This window comes from Schistocerca gregaria, chromosome X (genome assembly GCF_023897955.1).
Source record: "Schistocerca gregaria isolate iqSchGreg1 chromosome X, iqSchGreg1.2, whole genome shotgun sequence".
Classification (NCBI taxonomy): domain Eukaryota; kingdom Metazoa; phylum Arthropoda; class Insecta; order Orthoptera; family Acrididae; genus Schistocerca; species Schistocerca gregaria.
The window spans coordinates 353095252-353119501 of NC_064931.1; the positions used below are offsets into that span (position 1 = coordinate 353095252).

General features: G+C 45.0%; 1 protein-coding gene across 1 annotated transcript in view; it reads left to right on the forward strand.

Annotated features, from left to right (window-relative positions):
- The first annotated feature begins 3883 nt into the window (after nucleotides 1-3883).
- Nucleotides 3884-24250, forward strand: part of LOC126298061 (toll-like receptor 7) — a 108456-nt gene continuing 88089 nt past the window's right edge. The window contains exon 1 of the mRNA XM_049989380.1: nucleotides 3884-4046. Within this exon, the coding sequence (XP_049845337.1) occupies nucleotides 3884-4046 (163 nt within the window). The remainder of the gene's footprint in view (nucleotides 4047-24250) is intronic.

Sequence of the window (24250 nt, forward strand, 5' to 3'; positions counted from 1 at the left end):
AAAAGTAGAATATGAATATAACTTATTGTCTATAGACTGTAGACTGGAAACATCCCCCAGGCTGTGGCTAACCCATGTCTCCGCAATATCCTTTCTTTCAGGAGTGCTAGTTCTGCAAGTTTCGCAGGAGAGCTTCTGTAACGTTTGGAAGGTAGGAGACGAGGCACTGGCAGAAGTAAAGCTGTGAGTACCGGCCGTGAGTCTGGTTTCGGTAGCTCAGATGGTAGAGTACTTGCCCTCGAAAGGCAAAGGTCGCGAGTTCGAGTCTCGGTCGGGCACACAGTTTTAATCTGCCAGGAAGTTTCATATCAGCGCACACTCCACTGCAGAGTGAAAATATCATTCTGGAAGTGAGATAGAGATATGACGTATCCCCACTGTCACTCACTTCTTACTATTAACAAGCAGTAAAGAAAATCAAGGAGAAACTTGGAAAAGGACACTGAAATCAAGCAAGATGAAATAAAAACTTCCAAGCTTGACAACAACACTGTAATTCTGTCAGAGATGAAAAGGAATTGGCAGAGCTCTTGATCGAAAGAATGTTTTTAAAAGAGGCTGTAAGTTGAAGATGAGAAAGAGCAGAACAAGAAAATACAATGTATCAGCCTCCATTCCATGGCAATAATAGTGCCCACGACTCTGATGTAAGCCAGGACAGAAAGAAGGTCAACATCAATCGTAAAACCGTCTGAATTTTATTGAAGATCTACTGCAGTTACTAATAAAATCTAGTAAACATATACAATGATGACCGGTCGCTAATTACAGATCCTGGGTGTTCCACAGAAGAGTTGTATCCAATTCAAACGGTTTACTGCTCGTTTCAGTCGTGGTCAATCATCAGACGCCGGCCGCGGTGGTCTCGCGGTTCTAGACGCGCAGTCCGGAGCCGTGCGACTGCTACGGTCGCAGGTTCGAATCCTGCCTCGGGCATGGATGTGTGTGATGTCCTTAGGTTAGTTAGGTTTAAGTAGTTCTAAGTTCTAGGGGACTAATGACCACAGCAGTTGAGTCCCATAGTGCTCAGAGCCATTTGAACCATTTGAACCATCATCAGACAATCTGTTAAAAATATAAGCTTCATGAGCACAAAAATACTTCACGACACACACATCAAGGCAAAATAATCGACACACGAATTTACAGAAGATATACCGGTCTACATAATAAAGAAAGTGGCATAACAACTGACGTATAGGGAGAATGTCATCAAAATTCACAGCATTAATGAGAACAACCCATACACCGTAGTACAGTAAAATATATTAAAATACGTACGTATTAAATGGCAATAACACATCATAGCAGTAGCTTAGACAGACTACGTGAATCAAGCTGGAGTCAGGAATGGACGGAAGAGGATATTTTACTAAAATTTAATTTTACACAAGTACAGGAATTCAAATTTGAAGACATATAGCTCCTGCAGGATATCAAGGTCCCTGTCCTTAAGCTAGATGTGAAGGATTTTTAGAACTTTATACATAGAGGATAAAACATGGCGCTTCGTTTTTAAGTGGGAGCCTAGTGCACTATTATTGCTTCCGTATGGGTGGTTTCTAAACCTTGTCATGAAGTCCCTCTCAGTCTGACCCACGTAGGTCCCGTCACAGGAGTTACACAAAATTTTTCCAACGCATGAATTTTTAAATTTGTTGCCTTCAGTGTCAAGATTGTGTCGCAAACCAAGTCCAAGTTTTCTCCACGTGCGTAAACGTACATGAAACTTTGCGTTTCTGAAATAGGATAATGGACGCCAAGCATAGTATTCAGAGTGGTGTGTCAACTCTACTAGATATGAAAGCAAAGACATAAAATACAATACACAGATTTAATAGACAATGATGAAGTTTGCAGGGATTGGACATCACAACGTCATCTCAAATAGCACGTAATGGTTTACATTAACAGCCGTCACTATTGGTTGCAAGGTCCGAGGATGAGCAAGGATGTAAATCTGGTTATGACGCGGTCCAATAACACACACAAAACTGCGAAGGTGTATAGTAGGTATTCAGTGATTGCGTGGCAGAGAATTAACAGCCGATGAAGATAACTCTCATAGTGGAATGGAGAAGAGCGACCGTTCTGGAGGCTGGCGCTTCTATCCAAACGAACAAATTATTGTGCCTGCCTGCCCATGCCATGTTGTTATCTTACTGTGAGCTGTGCTGGCTGGCATAAAACCGTATTAACTCGGCTTATCCTGCTATTACCGCTGGTCGCGTGTGCTCTCTTCTGAAATCCTCCAACTCCGAATGTCGTCTACTCGGTCGCCAGGAACTTATCTATGTACTTCTTACTTACTCGCCCGCTCGAGCCCAGTTTTCGAAAGTATTTGCTTGTCCAAGCGATTCCGAATCTCTGAGAAACGCACTCATCCGTTCTGGGCTACAGCTTTCTCGCATGTCTCAATTTTTCTAACCAATCTCCCGCTTTGCAGTCACCATTGGCCCAATAGTATAATTTTATAAAGTCTCACCTGCTCTCTCCATCAGTTCTACAAAATCTCTTCCCCGAATCGACTTCCTTAGCTCCCCTCTCTTCTCATGAAGTGGAACTCAGGATGGACATCACAATCAACCTATCAACGCCAAGACGTATTCTTCCCGCCAGTGCCATCTCGCCACCGTGAGAAAACAAACGAAAAAATAGGTTCTGTTCTTTTGGTGTTAGGAGGAATAGTGACCACCCAACAATAACAGCACGGACTGTGGTGTTTTTAGTTGTGACTTAAGAAGTTGGGATTAGCATGGAAGGTCAAGGCCCCTACAATGTTACACCTTAAACATAACAACTATTAGATCAATAATTTATTCAAGACCACATTTATATAAAACAGCTAACATACAATCAACACGTGGCCGTTTTAAAACAATCTCCAAAATGACCAATGGCTTCCTTCTCAAGCAAGCAGTAAATTAGAATTACTTAATGAACAATAAATCTGAAGTAATTTAAAAGAGGGCTCAGATAAAAAAATTTTGAGCTGTAACACAACCAGCACAATACATTATACTTAATATAATTCATTAGCAAGCAAATTTAAAAAAAATTAATACATGAGAGCTGTTAAATTTTTATCAAATGGGGAGTAACGCCATGTTGCCTTAACTTAAAATACCGGAAGTAGCAGACCAGCCGTCCAAAACAACACCTAAACGCCGGGGCCCAACCAGGAGTCACTTCCCATTAGACGACACGTCACAACTTCTGTGCACCGAAGCAAAACGTGGGCCCGCTCCCACACACCCCAACTCGCAGAAAAACTGGAACACAAACAGACGGCAGAAAACACGGCACACACCAAGCAACATCAATTAATATAAGTTAAGAACCAATAAATAATAATATAATTTTAAAAAAACCAATAAGTGCTTTCAATAAAGCGACTAAAATATCAGACTTTTATACTCTCATAGTTAGGCAAAGAATATTTGCACATACCATGAAGGCCGACAATGTGTACTAAGGTGAAATGGAAATAATTTCTAGGTAATATTACGTTGTTGTTCAAATGCGCAACTTCAGCACAAACTAGGTTTTGTGCACTTTAATTTCCTTGCATGCGTCTGCAATTTACTGCCATAGTGTAAGCTTGGTATGCAGAAAATTACAACTAGACTATGACCTAATATCTTCGGTAGCTTACAGTTACTACATCTTTTGGGGACCCTGATTTCCTTAAAGGAAGTAGTGACTGCTGGTCTCCTTGCGATCACTCACCTTGCCGGCTGCTCTGACTTCAACATCACATACAGTAGGGAACCAGCCAAACAACAAGTGACAGTCGCTACAACGCAAATGGTTCCACGAAACGAAGGCACCAAAACCACATACACCTCCGATGAAGAGCGTTGTTTGAGATGGTCTCAAGGAAATGGTCTTTTCCGAGAAAACAGGTACCAAAGCAAGGCGACGAGCAGCGCCCGCAGTTGACATCAGGCAGATGCGCCGCAAACTCGCGCCCGTCAGGCAAGGTAGACCGGTCGCGCCGCTGCTGGCCGAGCCCGCGTGGTTTGCTCCTTCATCCCCTCAAGCACGTACTAGCGCCTCGTAGCGAGTCCCACGACAAACTCCCAGACCGCAAATACCCGCAGCCAGATCACAAGAAGGGCAAAGATCGTAGTACAGCTGGATAATCGATAGTCGTTCAAAGAGCTGGTGTGCCAGAAAAGGCGCACCACGGCTCATTAGCCAGTTTTCAAAATATGTTGTCTACATCCATAGCCTTTACTCCCGCATCTGCGGATGCTCTATGCTGAGCTCAGGAAAACTGGATTCTCGTTTCTACCACCCTAACCGCATCCTACCGCAATTCCCTTGGCCAGGAGGGACTTACATCTGGCGCTTCGTCATCTTCCTGCTCGAAGCCTATTTTGCCGGTCTGCTCCTGTTGTGTGCTCACGGCCCAGCTATGGAAAAAGACATTGATGCTTGCGTCCCCTGCAGCAAGCGGTCTCTGCCTCGTTCTCGTCTGCCCTGAGTGTCCCAGCGTCTGCCTTTTACGTCAACAGATGAAGAGTCCTGATAAAGAAAGAGTAAGCATAGGTAGTTAGTACTGCAAGAATAGATTGACAAACTGCAATTATGGTTCAGCTGTAGAATATTTCAGAACAGATGAAACTTTGTGCCGGCCTGGGACTCGAACCAAGATTTTCCACCTTTCTCCTTAACCACTTCATCTATCCAAGCACGCTACCAGGAGTGGCCCAAATCTCAAGTTGTCATGATGTTTATACATTCCCTAGTCCTCGCGTTATATTCTATTGATCCCAAGGTGAGACAATGTTTTCTCTTTTCATTGGCATGAAATACTGTAATTCAGTGTCTGTGTTCTTCTATACAGTGCGCAGCAAAGATCCTTTGGACATGCATGCGTATCCTCTATATTCTCAGCAGATTCATGGCAATGGGTCGACAGAGTCACCTGGGCCCAGTCATATTGGACCTACAAGAAATCAACCGAGAGACAAATCGCCAAGTTTTCACGATTTTCAGACAGTCAGTCCAAAGAAGATGCAGCCAACTGACTTGCCGTGATTAATTTCCGGAAAACCACTCGACAACGACAACGACAGCAGTACTGAAGAAAGGGTTGAGTTTTTCGCCGTCACTTCCATCTCTTCCAACAGCGGAGACTGTGAGCCCTGTGGAGCACGCAACCCGAGTACCAAACGATGCCGCAGAGGAAATGTCTTCGGGAAATCTGCCGAATTCTGACCATCTCAGATCCATCACGAAGCAACATTTCCAAAGTGGAAAGGACAGCACTTCGTACCCTAAGAGAAGACAAAGGAACCGTTACCCTTCCAGCCGATAAGGGCAACGCCACATAAGGACGGCGGGCGGGAATTTCCAGAGCTTCTGGGCGATACAGCACACCGGAAAGTAGCAGCGGATCCAACCAGGAAAGTGCAGTAAAGCACCTCTGCTCTGTTAAAGAACGGGGCGCTAGATGATCATGTCGCCAAATCACTTCGCTGGGGCATTGTTGTACAGCCTAGACTGTAAAGCCTGCCAAATACCCACAACGGAGGAATTCTACCAATAGAGAGCAACATTGGGGCAGCAACACGTCCCCTGGCTTATCTGATAAGCCTTCATGTCGGCAAGTGTGCACATCTCATACGAAGCGCGGGTGATTTCATTGGTCGGCTGAAGGAGCTATGGCATCAGGAGTCCGACATTTTGGGTAACTTAGATGTCACCTCACTTTCACTCGAGTCCCCTCCAAAGTTTCCATGAAACTGAACAGTGAGACGTTCAGCCCCGACTTGCCACAGATTTTGAGACACATTCTGACATCTAACTCCTTTATTTTCAGTGGACGGTACTATGAGTAGACTGTTGGCGCACCAACTGTAGTAAATTTGTTCATGGTGTAGTTCGAGGACAGAGCACATGGGAGCCGCTAAACTAAAACCTGTTTGTTTCTTTCTGTATGTCGACTGCACTTTTGTCATCTGGCCACATGGATCCAAAAAACTACAGAAATTCATAGAACATGTTAGTTCCATCCATGAAAACATCCAGCGTACCACAAAATAGAAAAAGTTGGGGAACTACTATTTCTCGGCTTCTTAGTTTATTGTAGGCCCGACGGCTCGCTCACCCGCAGTGTATAACGTAAGCCAACGAATGCAGATCTATCTCTCCATACCCCCAAATTCCACCATCCGTCGCAGAAAAGCAGCGTGCTTAACACTCTAGTACACACGTTATACTCGATTTCAAAAGAATAAAGTCTGACGGCACAGCTGCGACACCTAGAATCGGTCTTCCATGAGAAAAAATGCAGCAGCCGACAGATTCGGCGGCCCTGCGACTCAGGAGCTCCAGGAAAGACACGCATGCAGAAAACACAGAAGAAGACGTTAAGAAGACCGCCTTCATACTGTTTGCTGGCATTGTATCGTGAAAAATTGCAGATTACTGTGAAGACACCATTTAATGCAATTTTTCCGCTCGCCAGTCAAAGTATGAGCTTTATTAGGGACAATGAAAGACTAATTGGGTCTCAAAAAAGGAGGGGTTGCGAGTGATTGCAGAAAACTTACATGGACAAACGATCCGCACAATCGAAGATCGATGTACAGAACATGAGGGCCACATACCTTCACTGCAGCCCAACAAGTCTGCAGTGGCAAAACAGAGACATGCACAGAGGCCCGGCCCTCAGGCTGCGGCCGCACTGCCCTGTAACACTCTCTGACGATTATGTGTAAATTCATGGTGGAGGGGTGAGAAAAGAAAGGACAACGGTTATTGGTGTCAGCTGCATGGGACTTCAAGAGGAATGAGCGGCGAGTGAGAATGTGTGCCGGTTGTCAACGTAGAACCAAACAGCTTGCAACGTAAGTTAAAATTTAAGGCTGCAGGGTATTTAAGCCTATAGTGGACGGCGATGCGAAAAACGTTAATTTTGTTTGCTGTTAGCTGTGCAGAGAAAATTACGTTCATGCTGGCGGGTCAAGTGACTGTTCGCACATTTCTTGAGATCAGTGTATATATAATAAACAAGGGTCTTGAGTGGATTTCAAAAGCCTTCCTAAATCTGCTCAGCAGATAATTATCGATAAATATGTGGCTATGTATGTGTGATACCCAAAGATTGTACGGATCTACAGGAGGTGTGGTCCTCTTCGATCTTGTTCAGACATTAATCGACACGGGAGTGATTTACGAAAAAAGTATTCTCATACCACAACGGTGACGCAGCACATGGTGGCAAGTGCTAAAACTTAAGAGGAATAATAACACGTTATGTAACTGCATATATAGAGGGTAATTATAATCAAAGTTAAACATTGAAGCCGCGCGGGATTAACCGAGAGGTCTCAGGCGCTGCAGTCGTGAACTGTGCGGCTGGTCCCGGCGGAGTTTCGAGTCCTCCCTAGGGCATGTGTGTGTGTTTGTCCTTAGGATAATTTAGGTTAAGTAGTGTGTAAGCTTAGGGACTGATGACGTTAGCAGTTAAGTCCCATAAGAACTCACACACATTTTTTAAACTTTCAAACCGCAGCAGAAATAACACCACTATCAGAATGACGTCAAATTGCTACGGAAGAAGAGAGAAAACGTATGGCAGAAGAAAAATAAATAGTTACAAAATGTGGCAATTGATGGCGCTGTAAGCATCATATCTTAATAGTGGTCGATACAGATGACAAATGAATCATACAACAATGTCTAAGGCGTACGTTTTACGTTAAACGAATTATACTACTCAGTGAGCATCGCTGTACAGGTGTGATACTGCTATTTACGTAAGCCGATCCACCACGGCAATCTCATATCACATCGGATGGGAGAAATCGGTTAAAATGGTTCAAATGGCTCTAAGCACTATGGTACTTAACATCTGAGTTCATCAGTCCCCTAGACTTAGAACTACTTAAACCTAATTAACCTAAGGACATCACACACATCCATGCCCGAAGCAAGATTCGAGCCAGCGATTGTAGCAGCCGTGTGGCTCCAGGCTAAAGCACCTAGCACGGTCGGCCACAGCGGCCGGGCGTTCCACAACTGTACGAAGTGTTTCCGGAGTCACGTTCAGAATGTGTTGCACAATGCGTGCCTTCAAAGCTGCTAACATGGATCAAGATCAGGTGGTCGGGACACTCAAGCTGTAGGGAAATATCGGGTGATAGTGGTAGCATTTCCGAAATGACGTTTCAGCAGCTGCTTAACTGCATTTGAAATGTGCGGAGGTGCGCCATCTTGCATAGAAATGATTCCATCCACACATTCACGCTGTTGGAAAGATGGAATGGCGTGTTTGCGCAGAACACACTCATAGTGCTTACCAGTGACGGTACAGATAACAGGACCGGAAGCATCTGACTCTTTGAACAAATATGGGCCTATGATAAATAATGCCATAAGCCCTCACCACTCAGTCACCTTTTCATGATGAAGTGGTACTGGTTGACATGCGTGTGGATTTTCTGTTGCCCACATTCCACAATTTTGTACACTCCTGGAAATGGAAAAAAGAACACATTGACACCGGTGTGTCAGACCCACCATACTTGCTCCGGACACTGCGAGAGGGCTGTACAAGCAATGATCACACTCACGGCACAGCGGACACACCAGGAACCGCGGTGTTGGCCGTCGAATGCCGCTAGCTGCGCAGCATTTGTGCACCGCCGCCGTCAGTGTCAGCCAGTTTGCCGTGGCATACGGAGCTCCATCGCAGTCTTTAACACTGGTAGCATGCCGCGACAGCGTGGACGTGAACCGTATGTGCAGTTGACGGACTTTGAGCGAGGGCGTATAGTGGGCATGCCGGAGGCCGGGTGGACTTACCGCCGAATTGCTCAACACGTGGGGCGTGAGGTCTCCACAGTACATCGATGTTGTCGCCAGTGATCGGCGGAAGGTGCACGTGCCCGTCGACCTGGGACCGGAACTTCCCAGCAAATTAGGGACACTGTTGCTCCTGGGGTATCGGCGAGGACCATTCGCAACCGTCTCCATGAAGCACACCGTTAGGCCGTCTTCCTCTAACGCCCCAACATCGTGCAGCCCGCCTCCAGTGGTGTCGCGACAGGCGTGAATGGAGGGACGAATGGAGACGTGTCGTCTTCAGCGATGAGAGTCGCTTATGCCTTGGTGCCAGTGATGGTCGTATGCGTGTTTGGCGCCGTGCAGGTGAGCGCCACAATCAGGACTGCATACGACCGAGGCACACAGGGCCAACACCCGGCATCATGGTGTGGGGAGCGATCTCCTACACTGGCCGTACACCTCTGGTGATCGTCGAGGGGACACTGAATAGTGCACGGTACATCCAAACCGTCATCGAACCCATCGTTCTACCATTCCTAGACCGGCAAGGGAACTTGCTGTTCCAACAGGACAATGCACGTCCGCATGTATCCCGTGCCACCCAACATGCTCTAGAAGGTGTAAGTCAACTACCCTGGCCAGCAAGATCTCCGGATGTGTCCCCCATTGAGCATGTTTGGGACTGGATGAAGCGTCATCTCACGCGGTCTGCACGTCCAGCACGAACGCTGGTCCAACTGAGGCGCCAGGTGGAAATGGCATGGCAAGCCGTTCCACAGGACTATATCCAGCATCTCTACGATCGTCTCCATGGGAGAATAGCAGCCTGCATTGCTGCGAAAGGTGGATATACACTGTACTAATGCCGACATTGTGCATGCTCTGTTGCCTGTGTCTATGTGCCTGTGGTTCTGTCAGTGTGATCATGTGATGTATCTGACCCCAGGAATGTGTCAATAAAGTTTCCCCTTCTTGGGACAATGAATTCACGGTGTTCTTATTTCAATTTCCAGGAGTGTATATTTACATATCCTGTCAGATGGAAGTGGGCTTCGTCTATCCACAAAATCTTCCACAGCCAATCATTGTCCACTTCCATGGGAGCAAGAAATTCTAAAGCAAAGGTCTCTCTTGCTGACAGGTCAACATAACAACTCGTGCACATGCGTAATTTTGAATGGATAGAAAAGAAGGATGCTTCGTAGGATTTTATGCAACGTGCTCACGGGTATGTCCAGTGTTTGGGCAATTATACGTGCACCACACGTTTGCACACCACCACTCGTCTCCTCCTGCGTTTCTGTGACCACTACCTTCACTGACGTCGAATCAATTCGTTTCCTCCCTCTACCATGTTGCACACCAAAAGAACCCGTCTTTTTGAAGTTACGTATCAATTTCTCCAGATCCACGGAAGTCATCGGACCAAAACCTTTTTTCAAATCCTTCAGTGTCCGGAACATCTGCAGAGCGACGTGTGCACAGTCATCAGACTTGTAATACAGCTTTATAGGCAGAGCCCGATCTTGCACTGAGACACTGACAGCGAACGTCGCAGACGCGAAAGGAGGAAAAGCCGTGTACCCGACATGTTTATACCAACTTCAGTAGCGCATGACAGGTGTTTTCATTTACGTATTCTGAAACGTAAATAGTCTATTGTTCAATTTTAACCCATTTTTTCTTCTGACATACGTTTTCCCCCTTTTCCGATAATATCCCGTTGCAATTCGACGTCATTCTGACCAGTGGTGTTACTTCTATAGCGTTTTGAAAGTTTAATTGTAATCAATCTCTATAAAAAAAAAGGTAAACGCTAAGCAACTACAGACATGTGGCGCATGAAGAAACCATTATCTGACATTTATTATGTCCTATTTTGTTGTATGGATTCTCAGATGCCGGCCGGAGTGGTCGAGCGGTTCTAGGCGCTTCAGTCTGGAACCGCGGGACCGCTACGGTCGCAGGTTCAAATCGTGCCTCGGGCATGGGTGTGTGATGTCCTTAGGTTAGTTAGGTTCAATTAGTTCTAAGTTCTAGGGGACTGATGACCTCAGCTGTTAAGTCCCATAGTGCTCAGAGCCATTTGGACACTTTTTTGGTCTCCCAGATACTTTGTTCTGTTTACAATCCAGTGTCCATATGAACCAAAAACATTAGAAGAGAATCGTTGTGACGATGTTTATTTTTCCTGATATCCACGACACCGCTTCATAAGACATTCCTTTTACTACTGATCAAGGTGCCAACATCGTCGCTGCACTGCGTGATTATTCACGACTAAACTGCCCCTGTCATATGCTCAATATAGTACTAGGAAATGCTTTTAAAGCGGATATATATGAGAAAATAGTCCACAAGTTAGTGATCTTTTGACCGCGGTGAAAGAAGTCATTACTTACACAAAGAAAATTGATATTCTCAATGCTTTTGACAAATCGCTGGAGCAGTCCAATGATGCTCACTGGCTGGCCGGGGTGGCCGAGTGGTTCTTGGCGCTACAGTCTGGAACCGCTCGACCGCTACGCTCGCAGGTTGGAATCCTGCCTCGGGCATGGATGTGTGTGATGTCCTTAGGTAAGTTAGGTTTAAGTAGTTCTAAGTTCTAGGTGACTGATGACCTCAGAAGTTAAGTCGCATACTGCTCAGAGCCTTTTCGGGCAAGTGTGCTAATCACACACACCTCGTTCACACTGATCACTAACACATCGTAAGACAGAATTTACAAGAAAGCTTCCTTACTCCACTAGTCAGCTCACGGGGTCAGAGTGCGACAGGTTTTAAGGGCCAGTTTTGGAGAACAAAGCTCACTTCTGAATTTATGTACAACTCAGTAATTTTGTAAATAAATTTATCATACATGAGCACATCTATTCCGCGATGAAACTGAGGCTTCAATTCGAAAACGAGAGGTGTTTATGACGAATTGAAGCCTCATGGTTTACAAAGTAACGCATGTGGTGCACCAGAGTACGGGCTACTAAGTCCGTGGGAATGAAACACAAATTGGACGGCTAATTAAATGAAACTTAACACAAGCACTCCACAAAGCACTCGACACATTCATACATAATATGCGAAACTAACTAAAAGTGTACATCAAGTGGCGGCACCGCTCATCCACGATAAGTTGCAGCTGCACAGAGGATCTCGTAAAATAAACTGAATAAATTAAATTAATACTGTTCCTTGACTGAAATAATTGGTGCGGCGTGATTATCAATGCCACACACCAGAGTGAGTGCCAGAAAATCTCAAACAAAGCTAATTCTTACGCTTTTCAACTTAAAAACTAAAGAAGCTACTCAGAGCATCCTTACTCACCGGCGTCCTAGGGAAGAGTAACATTGATCTACCCCGTCGCAGGGGTCTACACAGCGACCCGTTAGGACTCAGAGACCGTAAGCGGTTTCTACCTGTACCAATGTCACAATGGATGCTAACAAGTGACCAGTAATGCCCAACTTAGCCGCATTCAAACCTCTACATAAAAGTTGGCTAAACTACTCTTAAAATTCAATGAAACCTTCTGGCAACTAAGGAAGCCTGAAGAGCCAGCTACAGACAAACCACACATTCATACTATCAGACGACAGTGGGGGCTAATTGGTTACACAGATACATGCAAAACATAGATATGAATTTGAAATTGAAGCAGACATTCTCCTCTGGCGTTGAAATGCTGCTGTAATATCACGCACTCTCGTCCATCTTTCTCTCCAGGCATAGTCATACCGAACATTTGAGTCATTAAGAATTGTAGCAAAACCGAAGGTTACTTTCAGTGGAACGGCTGACATGGAGACGTTTCACTATTACAACATAAAATTATTCCGTTCCATCTTGGTGTGGTGGTACACCAACATTATTATTTTCGCTATTTAAAAACAATAGCCGGCTGCACAGTGTTCTTTATTAAGTCGATGCTTTTCGCCCTGATAGGGCATCATAAAAGTAATGTCGTCCTACCAATAAATTTTCAAATAATCTGATGATGCGATATCCGGGCGTAATGTGTCGTTCAGAACACTGTGAAACCTACGACTTTTTTTTTACATTGTGCTATTACAACCTTTGACTGAGGCGCCTTAGTATAGAGAAGCCTCTGATATAGGACTTATACGTGAACGCCTCAAATTATACTTAGAGGAAAAGTTAACTGTTCAGAGTTGCTATGAGGTAGCAACTTTTCTCTGGCCATACTTTCGTCATTTGAAAATAATATCTAATGATAAGAGGTCTGAAGTCATGGCAGAGGTAAGACGTACAATCCCATTAGTCTTCCCAGTAGCCAGTTTGAAACGGAACAGCCAACAGTGAAACGGTCACAGAAACGAGTACGGGCCTCATAGGCTCAGAGTCGATGTTCCCTCGCCTAAGGAAAAGCCGAATATAACGTCGACCGCTCTGAAGAACACCGCTGCAAGTCGATCGAAACATTGGCAGTTTAGTTTCTTTAGTATTAAACAATGACGCGCCCTAAGGCCCAAAAGAATTTTAGTCTATACGAGAATACGTTATCAAATCGCCTGATCGAATTTTTTAGCGACCTTGGCGGAGCCATGAAATTCATTGAAATAGCTCAGATATCGTCAACAACAGACAACAGAACATTTGATTTTATTTTCAATAAATTTTCATATTCAGAGTAGGGCTCATATTGGCGCTTGCTTTCAGAACGGTATACTGAAAATCCTTTTGTATTTTTCCAATGATACAAACGACATTATGGTGAAAGAGGCGTGTACGAGCCACAAAGAGCCAATTTTTTCATCGAATTCCACAAAAACTCCATTACCGCCTAGGTTAATATGTTTGTTTTGTGGATAGATTGCTTTACTCCAGTAGATGATTTGGAGAGATGTTTAAATCAAAAATAGCAAAATATAAGAAAACGTGGCTTCTTATTGGAAAACGGGTGGACCAAATTTTTCCGACTCTTCAGAAAATGTCCAGAAAAATATTAGATATAGAAGCATCGAGCTCTACTTCGGGAAAACGCTACACGGTCACCTTTACCCCCGGACAATACTGGTGCTCTCCTTTTTATTACCACTAAGCAATTCAGAGACAAATGAGCAAAAAGTGTGCTGTAACTCTTTTCGAACATTAATTTCCGTTTTCCTTTGTTTCTGGTGGTGAAAAACATTTCGTTTTGCATATATTGTTGTGTATGTTTGATTTACGTGCACTGTTTTTCAAACTAGTTTTGATTTTTTGAAATGATGTAAAATTTAATTTATTTCCATATTATTAGTGAGCAGTGGGCTTATGTTGACAGCTTTATTTCAGCCTCAACTTTTCATGTTTTAAAGTGAGTATTTAGTAAAGTTCATCACTTTATATTAACCTGTTTCGACTGTACTGAGTCATCATCAGAATTAAATCTCCAGTATCGTGTTACGAAAGTAATACATGAAATCGTCATAAAACACTGTGGCAGTTTAAAATATATCTGACAAATGCGATCAAGACACCGGCGACTACAAAAAATCTTTCAGTGAGGGCAGGTGAGTGTGGGACACGCATTACGAAAAGTAACGCTGGGCGTGTCGCTTGAGCGCCATCGGTAGTGCGCTATGCCTACTTACGGTTGCCGGCGCTGTGTCTCAGCCCGTCCAGTAGCTGTGGGGCGACCACGTTGAACGCGACAGCCGAAGCCCGCGGGCTCTGAGTGCTGCATGGCGGACCACTCTGCACTGCTCTGAGCAGAACACGGCATTGAAAATGAACATAAACTGAATTATCATCAAACGAAAGTCCTGGCTACCACCGATAAATGTAGGGAGTCGATTTTCAAAGAAGCGACTGACATCCGTGTGACTGATAATGTAATCAATAGGAACACGGGCTTCCAAATCAGCAGGGCATGGGAGCCAGTACTACGTTCCATCAAAGTAAAACGCGACATCCGGACGCGAGAAGCGACAGTCAGCGGGCGGAAGGCCAACCAACCGTCGCAGCTGCAGCCCCTCCCCATCCCCCCTCTCCACTCACTACCGAGCACGGTGAGGGGCTGGCGAGGCCCGAACTGTGGACCGACAGGTATTAATGCCGCCAGCATACATCAGACTCTCCTCGTTATGGGTCAATAGCCATCTATGCTAAGGTCAAATTAAGCACACAACCTAGAGGCGTAGCCACGCGGTCTAGGGCGCCTTGTCACAGTCCATGAAGCTCCCCACGTCGGGGGTTCGAGTCCTTCCTCGGGCATGGGTGTGTGTGTATCGTCCATAGTGTAAGTTAGTTTAAGTTAGATTAAGTAGAGTGTAGTCTTAGAGATTGATGACTTCAGCAGTTTGGTCCCATAAGACCTTACCACAAATTTCCAAAGCACACACAAATAACGCAGTATCGGAGACCTCCTGCAATACAGCAGATCTGACCGACACTGCCAGATGAGTACACAGCCAATAAACGAGATGAGATGAGAGTGGTGATGTTTACCCGTCGCCGTTCGGATTTGAGAGACAGACTGACCTTCAGGAAATTCCTTGCAGCAATCAGATCAGGCACTTTGCGGTCACATTCGACAATAAGTTAACTGCATGTACAGGTTAAGAAGCTGACGATTTTACACATTATCCGCCTACTACACGCCCTAGTGTCCAGGGTAACAGGGTAATAGTCCTCCCAGCTATTTTATATGGCTGTCCCACGTGGGGGCAAACAGCACCTCTAATCTGAAAATAACCCAGACTTGGCAAAACTATGGCTTCGACTGATTATTGAGGTGTCCAGGTGGGCAAGAATCCTTTACATACTTGAAGAGCTTAACCAACCAACCATCGAGGAAACCATCATCCAACACACGCGCAAGGTCCTGGTCAGAACAGAAGCCTTGCAGCCCACGTCACGTCCCATAGAATGTGACAGATCAGTAGCTCCTGAGCGCTGGCACCTGGTCTGGGTGCCTCGAACGATAATCGAAATCCCGCAGTAACTACCCGCCTTAAGTTTAACATAGAATGACCAGCTAGAACATTATGACCACTGACCTACTATCGATATAAACCCGTCCACGTGATAGTAGCGTCACCTGGCGGGGAATGACTGCTAGTCAGACTCACGCGTGGTGCACGTAATATCAGTGACCGAGCTCTGCGTGTGTAGAATGGAGAAGGTGCGTCATCTATCTGAGTTTGACAGAGGGTAGATTGTGATGGTGCCGAGGCTCAGGACCTGCATTTCGGAAACTGCACGACTTTTCGAGTGTTCGAGGAGTGATGTGGTCCACGTCTTCAACACGTGTCGAAACCAAGTTGAAACCACCTCAAGAAGTTGTGAGTTTGGGCGGCCACTTCTCATTACAGATGTCAGACGTCGTAGGCCGAGCGCGGACTGATAAAACCAGACAGGCGGTGAACTATGGCAGAAGAAAACATCAGACTTTAATGCTGGGCAGCGTACAAGTGTGTCTGAACACACAGTGCACCCAACACTCCACACAATGGGATTCCGCAACCGACGACGTATGCATGTGCCAATGTTAACACCACAACATCAGTAACTACGACTGAAATGGGAATGTGACTCTACGCACTGGATGTTGGCGCAGTGGCAGAGCATTGCATGGTGCGATGAATCCCGATACTTTCTGCCGAGGTGGGAGGGCGCAAATCCTTCATCCTCCAGGGGATCATCTCCTTGACACATGTAATGCTGGACGGAGACAAGCTGGCGGAGGCTCCATTACGTTCTGGAGAATATTCACGTGGGCATCTATGGGTCCAGCGGGGCTCGTGCAAGGCACTATGATGGCCAAGGAGTTTCATACACTGCAGACCACGTAAACCCCTTCATGACGACCATGTGTCCAACGGCAGTGAGATATTTCAACAAGATAATACGCAATGTCACAAGACCAGGAGTTTGATGGAATGGTTCCAGGAACATAGCGGCAAGTTCTAATTCATATGTTGGCTTCCCAACTCGCCATATCTGGACCGATCGATCACATGTCGGATGTGGTTGAATCTGGCGTCAGAACTCATCAGCTCCCTCCCCAGAATAACGGGAATAAGGTGACTTGTATGTGTAGAACTGATGCCAACTATATCCAGCGACCGACCAAGGCCTCACTGCTTCCATGCCCAAGGCGTTGCAGCTGTCATCGAAGCCACATTTTGACATACCGGCTATTAGGCAGGTGATCATAATGTTCTGGCTGATTAGTGTACATGCTTTAAGGGCCGAAGGACACCAGGCCTAGTGAACCTATGAAGACTGCAATAAAAATGAAGTTACCCACGTCCAGCCACTATATATATATATATATATATATATATATAGAGAGAGAGAGAGAGAGAGAGAGAGAGAGAGAGAGAGAGAGAGAGAGAGAGAGAGAGAGAGAGAGAGAGAGGGAGAGAGAGAAAGTGTGGTCCATTGATAGTGACCGCGCCAAATATCTCACGAAATAAGCATCAAACGAAAAAATTACAAAGAAAGAAACTCGTCTAGCTTGAAGGGGGAAACCAGATGGCGTTACGGTTGGCCCGCTAGATGGCGCTGTCATAGGCCAAACGGTTATCAACTGCGTTTTTTTTAAAACAGGAACCCCCATTTTTTTACGTATTCGTGTAGTAAGTAAAGAAATATGAATGTTTTAGTTGGACCACTTTTACGCTTTGTAATAGATGGCGCAGTAATAGTCACAAACGTTTAAGTACGTGGTATCACATAATATTCCGCCAGTGCGGGCGGTATTTGCTTCGTGATACATTACCCATGTTAAAATGGACCGTTTGCCAATTGCTGAAAAGGTCGATATCGTGTTGAAGTATGGCTATTGTGATCAAAATGCCCAACGGGCGTGTGCTGTATCTGCTGCTCGGTATCCTGGACAACATCATCCAAGTGTCCGGACCATTCGCCAGATAGTTACATTACTTAAGGAAGCAGGAAGTGTTCAGCCACATGTGAAACGTCAACCAAGTCCTGCAACAAATGATGATGCCCAAGTAGGTGTCTTGGCTGCAATTGCTGGTAATCCGCACATCAGTAGCAGACAAACTGCGCGACAATCGGGAATCGCAAAAACGCCGGTGTTGAGAATGCAACATCAACATCGATTGCACCCGTACCATATTTCTATGCACCAGGAATTGCGTAGCGACAACTTTGAACGTCGTCTACAGTTCTACCACTGGGCACAAGAGAAATTACAGGACGATGACAGATTTTTTGCACGCGTTCTATTTAGCGACGAAGCGTCATTCACCAACAGCGGTAACGTAAACTACACAATATGCACTATTGGGCAACCGAAAATCCACGATGGCTGCGACAAGTGGAACATCAGCGACGTTGGAGGGTTAATGTACGGTGCGGCATTATGGGAGGAAGGATAATTGGCCCCCATTTTATCGATGGCAATCTAAATGGTGCAATGCATGCTCATTCCCTACTGATGTTACTACAAGATGTTTTACTGCATGACAGAATGGCGATGTACTTCCAACATGATGGATGTCCGGCACATAGCTCGTGTGCGGTGGAAGCGGTAATGAATAGCATATATCATGACAGGCCCGCATATTCACCGGATCTGAAGTCCCCGGATTTCTTTGTGTGGGGAAAGTTGAAGGATATTTGCTATCATCATCCCCCGACAACGCCTGGCAACATGCGTCAACGCATTGTCAATGCATGTGTGAACATTACGGAAGGCGAACTACTCGCTGTTGAGAGGAATGTCTTTACACGTATTGCGAAATGTATTGAGGTTAACGGATATCATTTAGAGCATTTATTGCATTAATGTGGTATTTACAGGTAATCATGCTGTAACAGCATGCGTTCTCAGAAATGATAAGTACACAAAGGTACATGTATCACATTGGAACAACCGAAATAAAATGTTCAAACGTATATACGTTCCGAATTTGAAATTTATAAACCTACCTGTTACCAACTATTCGTCTAAAATTGTGAGCCATATGTTTTTGACTATTACAGCACCATCTATCACAAAGCGAGAAAAGTAGTCCGACTAAAACGTTCATATTTCCTTACGTACTACACGAATATGTAATAAAAAAAATGTGGGTTCCTACTTTAAAAAAAACGCCGCTGATATCCATTTGACCTATGGCAGCGCCATCTGGCGGGCCAATCATAGCGCCATTTTTTCCTTTAACGCTTATTTCGTGAGATATTTGGCCCGTTCATATATATATATATATATATATATATATATATATATATATATATATATATATATATATATATAATGCAAACAAACCGCACTCAGTCTTCACACAGAGAGGCCGATTTCGTAATTGAATCGACCACTCGGATGACGACTTCTCTTGTTGCAGGTACGCAGACGCTGAAGCTGGACCGGCTACATCGGTATCTCTCACAGACAGGATTGACACTCCCATGATGAACATTGGTATCGATCATTACACGGTACCCACTACTAACATAATGATACCCTTGCACGATCTTTCGAAGATAGACTTTCGCAGAGTTTTTCCCCGCGGTGCCAGCCATGGCAATTTTTTTCTCCTCTGTCCTTAAAACCGCTTTTCTGCAAACAACTTTCGACCACTTCTGTCACCCGATGGGCCCTTATTGATGCGTAATCCTACCCAGACGTACGAACAACTTCACAGACCTACACCCTGTGAACTCCTCGATGTAATTACTCGGTTGCGGGTGTGGAGGGGCTCTAAAATAATAATAATAATAATAATAATAATACTAAAGGTCAGATACATAATTCCTTCAGCATCATCTGATGATGGCGGAATGGCTATTCACAGATATACCAGGGGCTTTCGACGACTGCAACCGTTAGTACACCCGAATACCTTGGACCTTAGAAGCGCTATATCTACTTTCTTTTATATATTCGTGTTTTAACTGTTGGCATCTCATGATTCCGTTCAGAGTCGCTGAAAAGTCCACAGATGAGTGTTTAGAGTATCCCAATAATGTTGTTCAGGGTGGCCTGTGTATCATACCAACGGTCTTTAATCTCACATCCATACCTTGCGGGCTGTCGCTGTGTGCTTTAAGGTATTTAAGCAGAATGATGACATATGGTGTACTGTGGTTTCTTTACTGCGAAATATTTGAGCAGTGGGTATAATCGGTACCGAATTTTGTGGCTTATGCTGCTTCTTAAACTTTAATATTGTGAGGTTTTGTGTATAGATACAAGGTCGAAATGCCTGTAGTTCTCTTTGACCGAAGAGCTGTTGACTGAATGATGGCACTGTGGCACAACGGTGTGGTAGCACATGCACGGGAATAAGCAAGAATGCAGTGGTGCGAAACAGTAACAGGACGTGAACACAGCGGCGAGTGGTCACGCTCTGACGGAAAAAGGACAAGTCCTGAAGTGCAGATGCGATGCAATGAGACTTGCTAGGAGTAAAGCGATATTTAATTCTAATTTAAGAAATTACCCTTAAATCGGTGTTTGTTTTTAATTTTTATCGCTGTATTGAAATAGTGCCTGCTACCTGATGATAATGACGAGAGCTTTGACGCTTGAAACACTTCATTGTCTAACAAGAAAGATTATTTTACTGATTTATTGGCCTCTGAAGACAACCCATACAGCCATTACCGTAAATCAATGAGAATTACACACAACTGGTATATATAAAATCAAACTGGTGAAACAAACCATTATGTTAGATGAAGGTGGAGGGGGAGAAAGAAAGAAAACGAAAGAAAAGGAACTAATTGTATCAGCTGCAGCGGGACTTTGTGTGGAATCAGCGGCGACGAGTGAAAACGTGTGCTGGAACGGGACTCTAACCTGGGATCTCCTGGCTACTAGGCAGCTGCGTTAACCACTTTGCCACCCAGGCACAGTGTTCTGTGCAACTGCGCGGAGTGTCTGGGCAGGCTCAGCGGGCGACCCACATTCTCACCTAGCACCACCTACCAAAAGTCCATGTCCATATCCTCCATACTCGCTAATTTTAGATTCCCGCTGGAGGTCTAACGTAAACGTGCATCTGCACTAAAGGCTGTGGATTCATTAGCCATCGAGGTGAATCAATTATATGAATATGTGGTGTCTGCTCTTTCAGACATGTCCGAAAGAACAGACACCACACATGCATATAAAAATAACAAACTGTGATCCAAAGGCCTTTCTGTGATGTGTAAGGCATGTAGAGAATTCTCAGCAGCTGTCCAGTCCAGGCTCCTTACAAAGAAGGAGAGCTTAATTAAATTAAAATCACGTTTCCAATCGTGAATTCTTATTACGTAGATAATCACATAGTCAATGATAGTAGTCACAGGCCCATAAATCATTTAATTGAAAGGTCGGTGACATTAATCAGTCAATTTATGAATTAAATTCAGTGTTCCCCGGCCAACTACAACCACCGATGCTGCACCTGTGTAGAGGACCATCGAATGGCTGGGACGGAGCATTTGTCATGTTACCAATCAGCTAATTCAGAAAATTAGCATGATGGTAATAATTTGTTCCAGTTCAAAGCTGTTACTTACAAATTCAAGCGGGATTCACGCCGAGGGGTAAGAACATCAGTTACGCCTGTGTTCGGAGACCTGACACCACCACAGGGTCACCAATCTATGTATCAGGGGGCCAAACTGCCTCCATTGCCGATGCTCGATCGTGTTGAAAGATGCAATCGACATCCCCGAATTGCTCTTCAACTGTGGGAAGCAAAATAGTCCTTAAAACACCAATGTAGGAGTATGTTGTGATAGTGCCACGCAAAACAACAAGGGGTGCAAGCCCCCTCCATGAAAAACATGAGCACACCATAACACCACCGCCTGCGAATTCTACTGTTGGCACTACACACTCTGGGAGATGACATTCACCAGGCATTCGCCATACTCACACCCTACCATCGGATTGCCACTTTGTGTACCGTTATTCGTCACTCCACACAACGTTTTTCCACTCTTCAGTCGTCCAATGTTTACTCTCCTTACGCCAAGCGAGGCGTTGTTTTCCCACTATCCGGAGATCAGAATGTAGGGTATCCGTTTTATCCCTAACTTGGTGCAGTCATATTCCGCGATGGTTTACATCCAGTGGACACGGCAGACCATGCATCCCTAGTCCGAACATACGGTTCGTCTCAAACGACGCCATTATCCACGAGACTATACACCCTAATTATACTGCCCTCGTCTTTCGTACTATAGACTAGGCGTCAAAGCAATGAGTCTGGATGCCTAGCAACGATGTTACTTTGGTATTGGGGCTGGAAGTCGTATTCGTATTTCATGTCAGCCATTGACAATCAGAACGTCAATACGGCAGCTTCCGTTCATGCTGCAGCAAAGGCGAATACAGCATCGGTTTTTGAATTAGTTTTACGAGCTCCAAAAACGAGAGATTCGTATTTTCAGTTACCTGTGTGCTTAGTAGTTGAATTCTTAAATTTCATAGCGTGTTTTGCAATTACTAGGAGCAGTGTACGTTTTAATAAATGTGTAGTATAGAGCTCCACCGTCTTTAATACTGAGAGTGACTGTGATTGATGTGTCTGGATGCAGGCTGACTTGCTGACCTTTCGCTGACTAATCGAGGTAGTGCTCGCTCGGTCAAGCACCCTGACGCTGTTAAAAATGGGGTTTCATCACTGTGATGTGCCGGACGTGGGAATTCGAGGCACGTCCAGCACGTCCCAAGTGATCCCCAGTCGCTCCATTACAGTAGCCAGCCCAGTTACTGTCCGCATTGAGGTTCACCCCTCACCTGTGGTCCAGTGGAAGGTCGTTCTAAGGTGTAGCAGGAAGACTTTCTGTATGAGCATCGGGGGGGTCGAGGGGGGTGGAGCAGCAAGGGAAGGGGGGGGGGGGGGGAATAAGCGATCGGAGGGCCTCCCCGGTCCCACTGTCAAACAGTAAAGGTGCCACAATGAAACTTTTCTCTGAAACAGAGTGTGTGCTGATATGAAACTTCCTGGCCTTTTTTGAGCCAGATGCAGTCGCTTGTGCTCCTTCAGAGGAAGCCCCAAAGCCCGCAAGGTCTGGGCACTTACAGAGTGTAGGATTCTTGGTAGTTGGGAGCCCTTTAGGGACATGGCGGCCAAGTAAAGGAAGAAATCCGGAGTGCACTCAAGGTGCACATTGCTAGGAGTCATTACCCATGTTGAAAGGGTGGTACAGGGGGCCTTGAAGAGCACAGAACACAGCAAACAGTGGGTGGTGGCTGGTGTCGGAACTAATGATGTTTGTCACATTGGATCGGAAGAGATTCTCTGTGGTTCCGGGTGGGGCAGAGCTCACCATATGTAGTATCATCTAGAGGACCATTTTTGGATCTTTAGTACTGAGCCGAGAAGAGAGTCTGAATGAGAGACTCAGGTGGTTCTGCGACCGTGTAAACAGCAGATTACTCGACTTGCGGCTTGGGGTGGTGGCGTTTCGGGTTCCGCTTCATAGGTCAGGGGAGCACTACACACAGGAGGCAACACACAGGTAGCGTAGACTGAGTAGAGTGGAATATCCAGTTTTTTGGCTGGGAGGGTCTCGGGAAAGGACAAAAAGGGCTTCAGGCTGAAAGGTTGTACGTCAAACACAGTATGAGGGTTGACATAGGAATCGTAGGTATTATAAGAGTAAATTGTCTCCTCTGTGTAGTGAAAGAAGCAGAGTTCCAGAACTAAGAGGAAATAATGAATCACAGGAGGTATGTATATTCAGCAGAAATTTTTACAGACACCTAACGACGTTCAGAAAGGATAGATTAAATACAGTTGATGGTGAGTGCTGTTAGCAGTGGTTTGTCTTGTTGTGAAATTGAATCAGTTCATGTGAGTTAGTATGGGTAGATGTTACGCTTAATAACCGGAATAAATTAATAACTGGTTTCTTTTAGTGACTTCCTGACTCAGATGATACAGTTACCGAACAGTTCGAAGAAGGCTTGAATCTCCTTTCACACAAGTAACACAGTCATAGAATTTTACTTCGTGGTGACTTCAGTCTATCCTCGATATGTGGACGAAAATACGCATTTGAAGACTGTGTTAGGCATAAACATGACCTAAATCCTACCAAATGTTTTCTCCGAAAATTATTGTTTGACATTAAGTTCTCGAGCCCACTCGAATTTTAAACAAGAGCGAATACATACTTGACCTTTCTGCAACGAATAATCCTGAGCATTTAGAGAGCATCATTACGGATACAGGGATTAGCGACCCCAATGCCATTGTGGCGAGACTGAACACTGTAACATCAAAACCCGACGAAAATAAACGCAGTACATACCTGCTTAAGAAAGCAGATGAAATTGCGCTTGACGTCTACGCAAGAAACAGCCTTCCTTACTTCGAAATTAACTATCTAATCGTAGACCAGGTATGGCTTAACTTCAAAGAAATAGTATCGACAGCAGTAGAGTGATTTATAGCAAATATGTTATTAAGGGATGGAACTCATCCACCATGGTAAAAAAAAGGATGCCAGATTTACAAGCTGGCAAAAT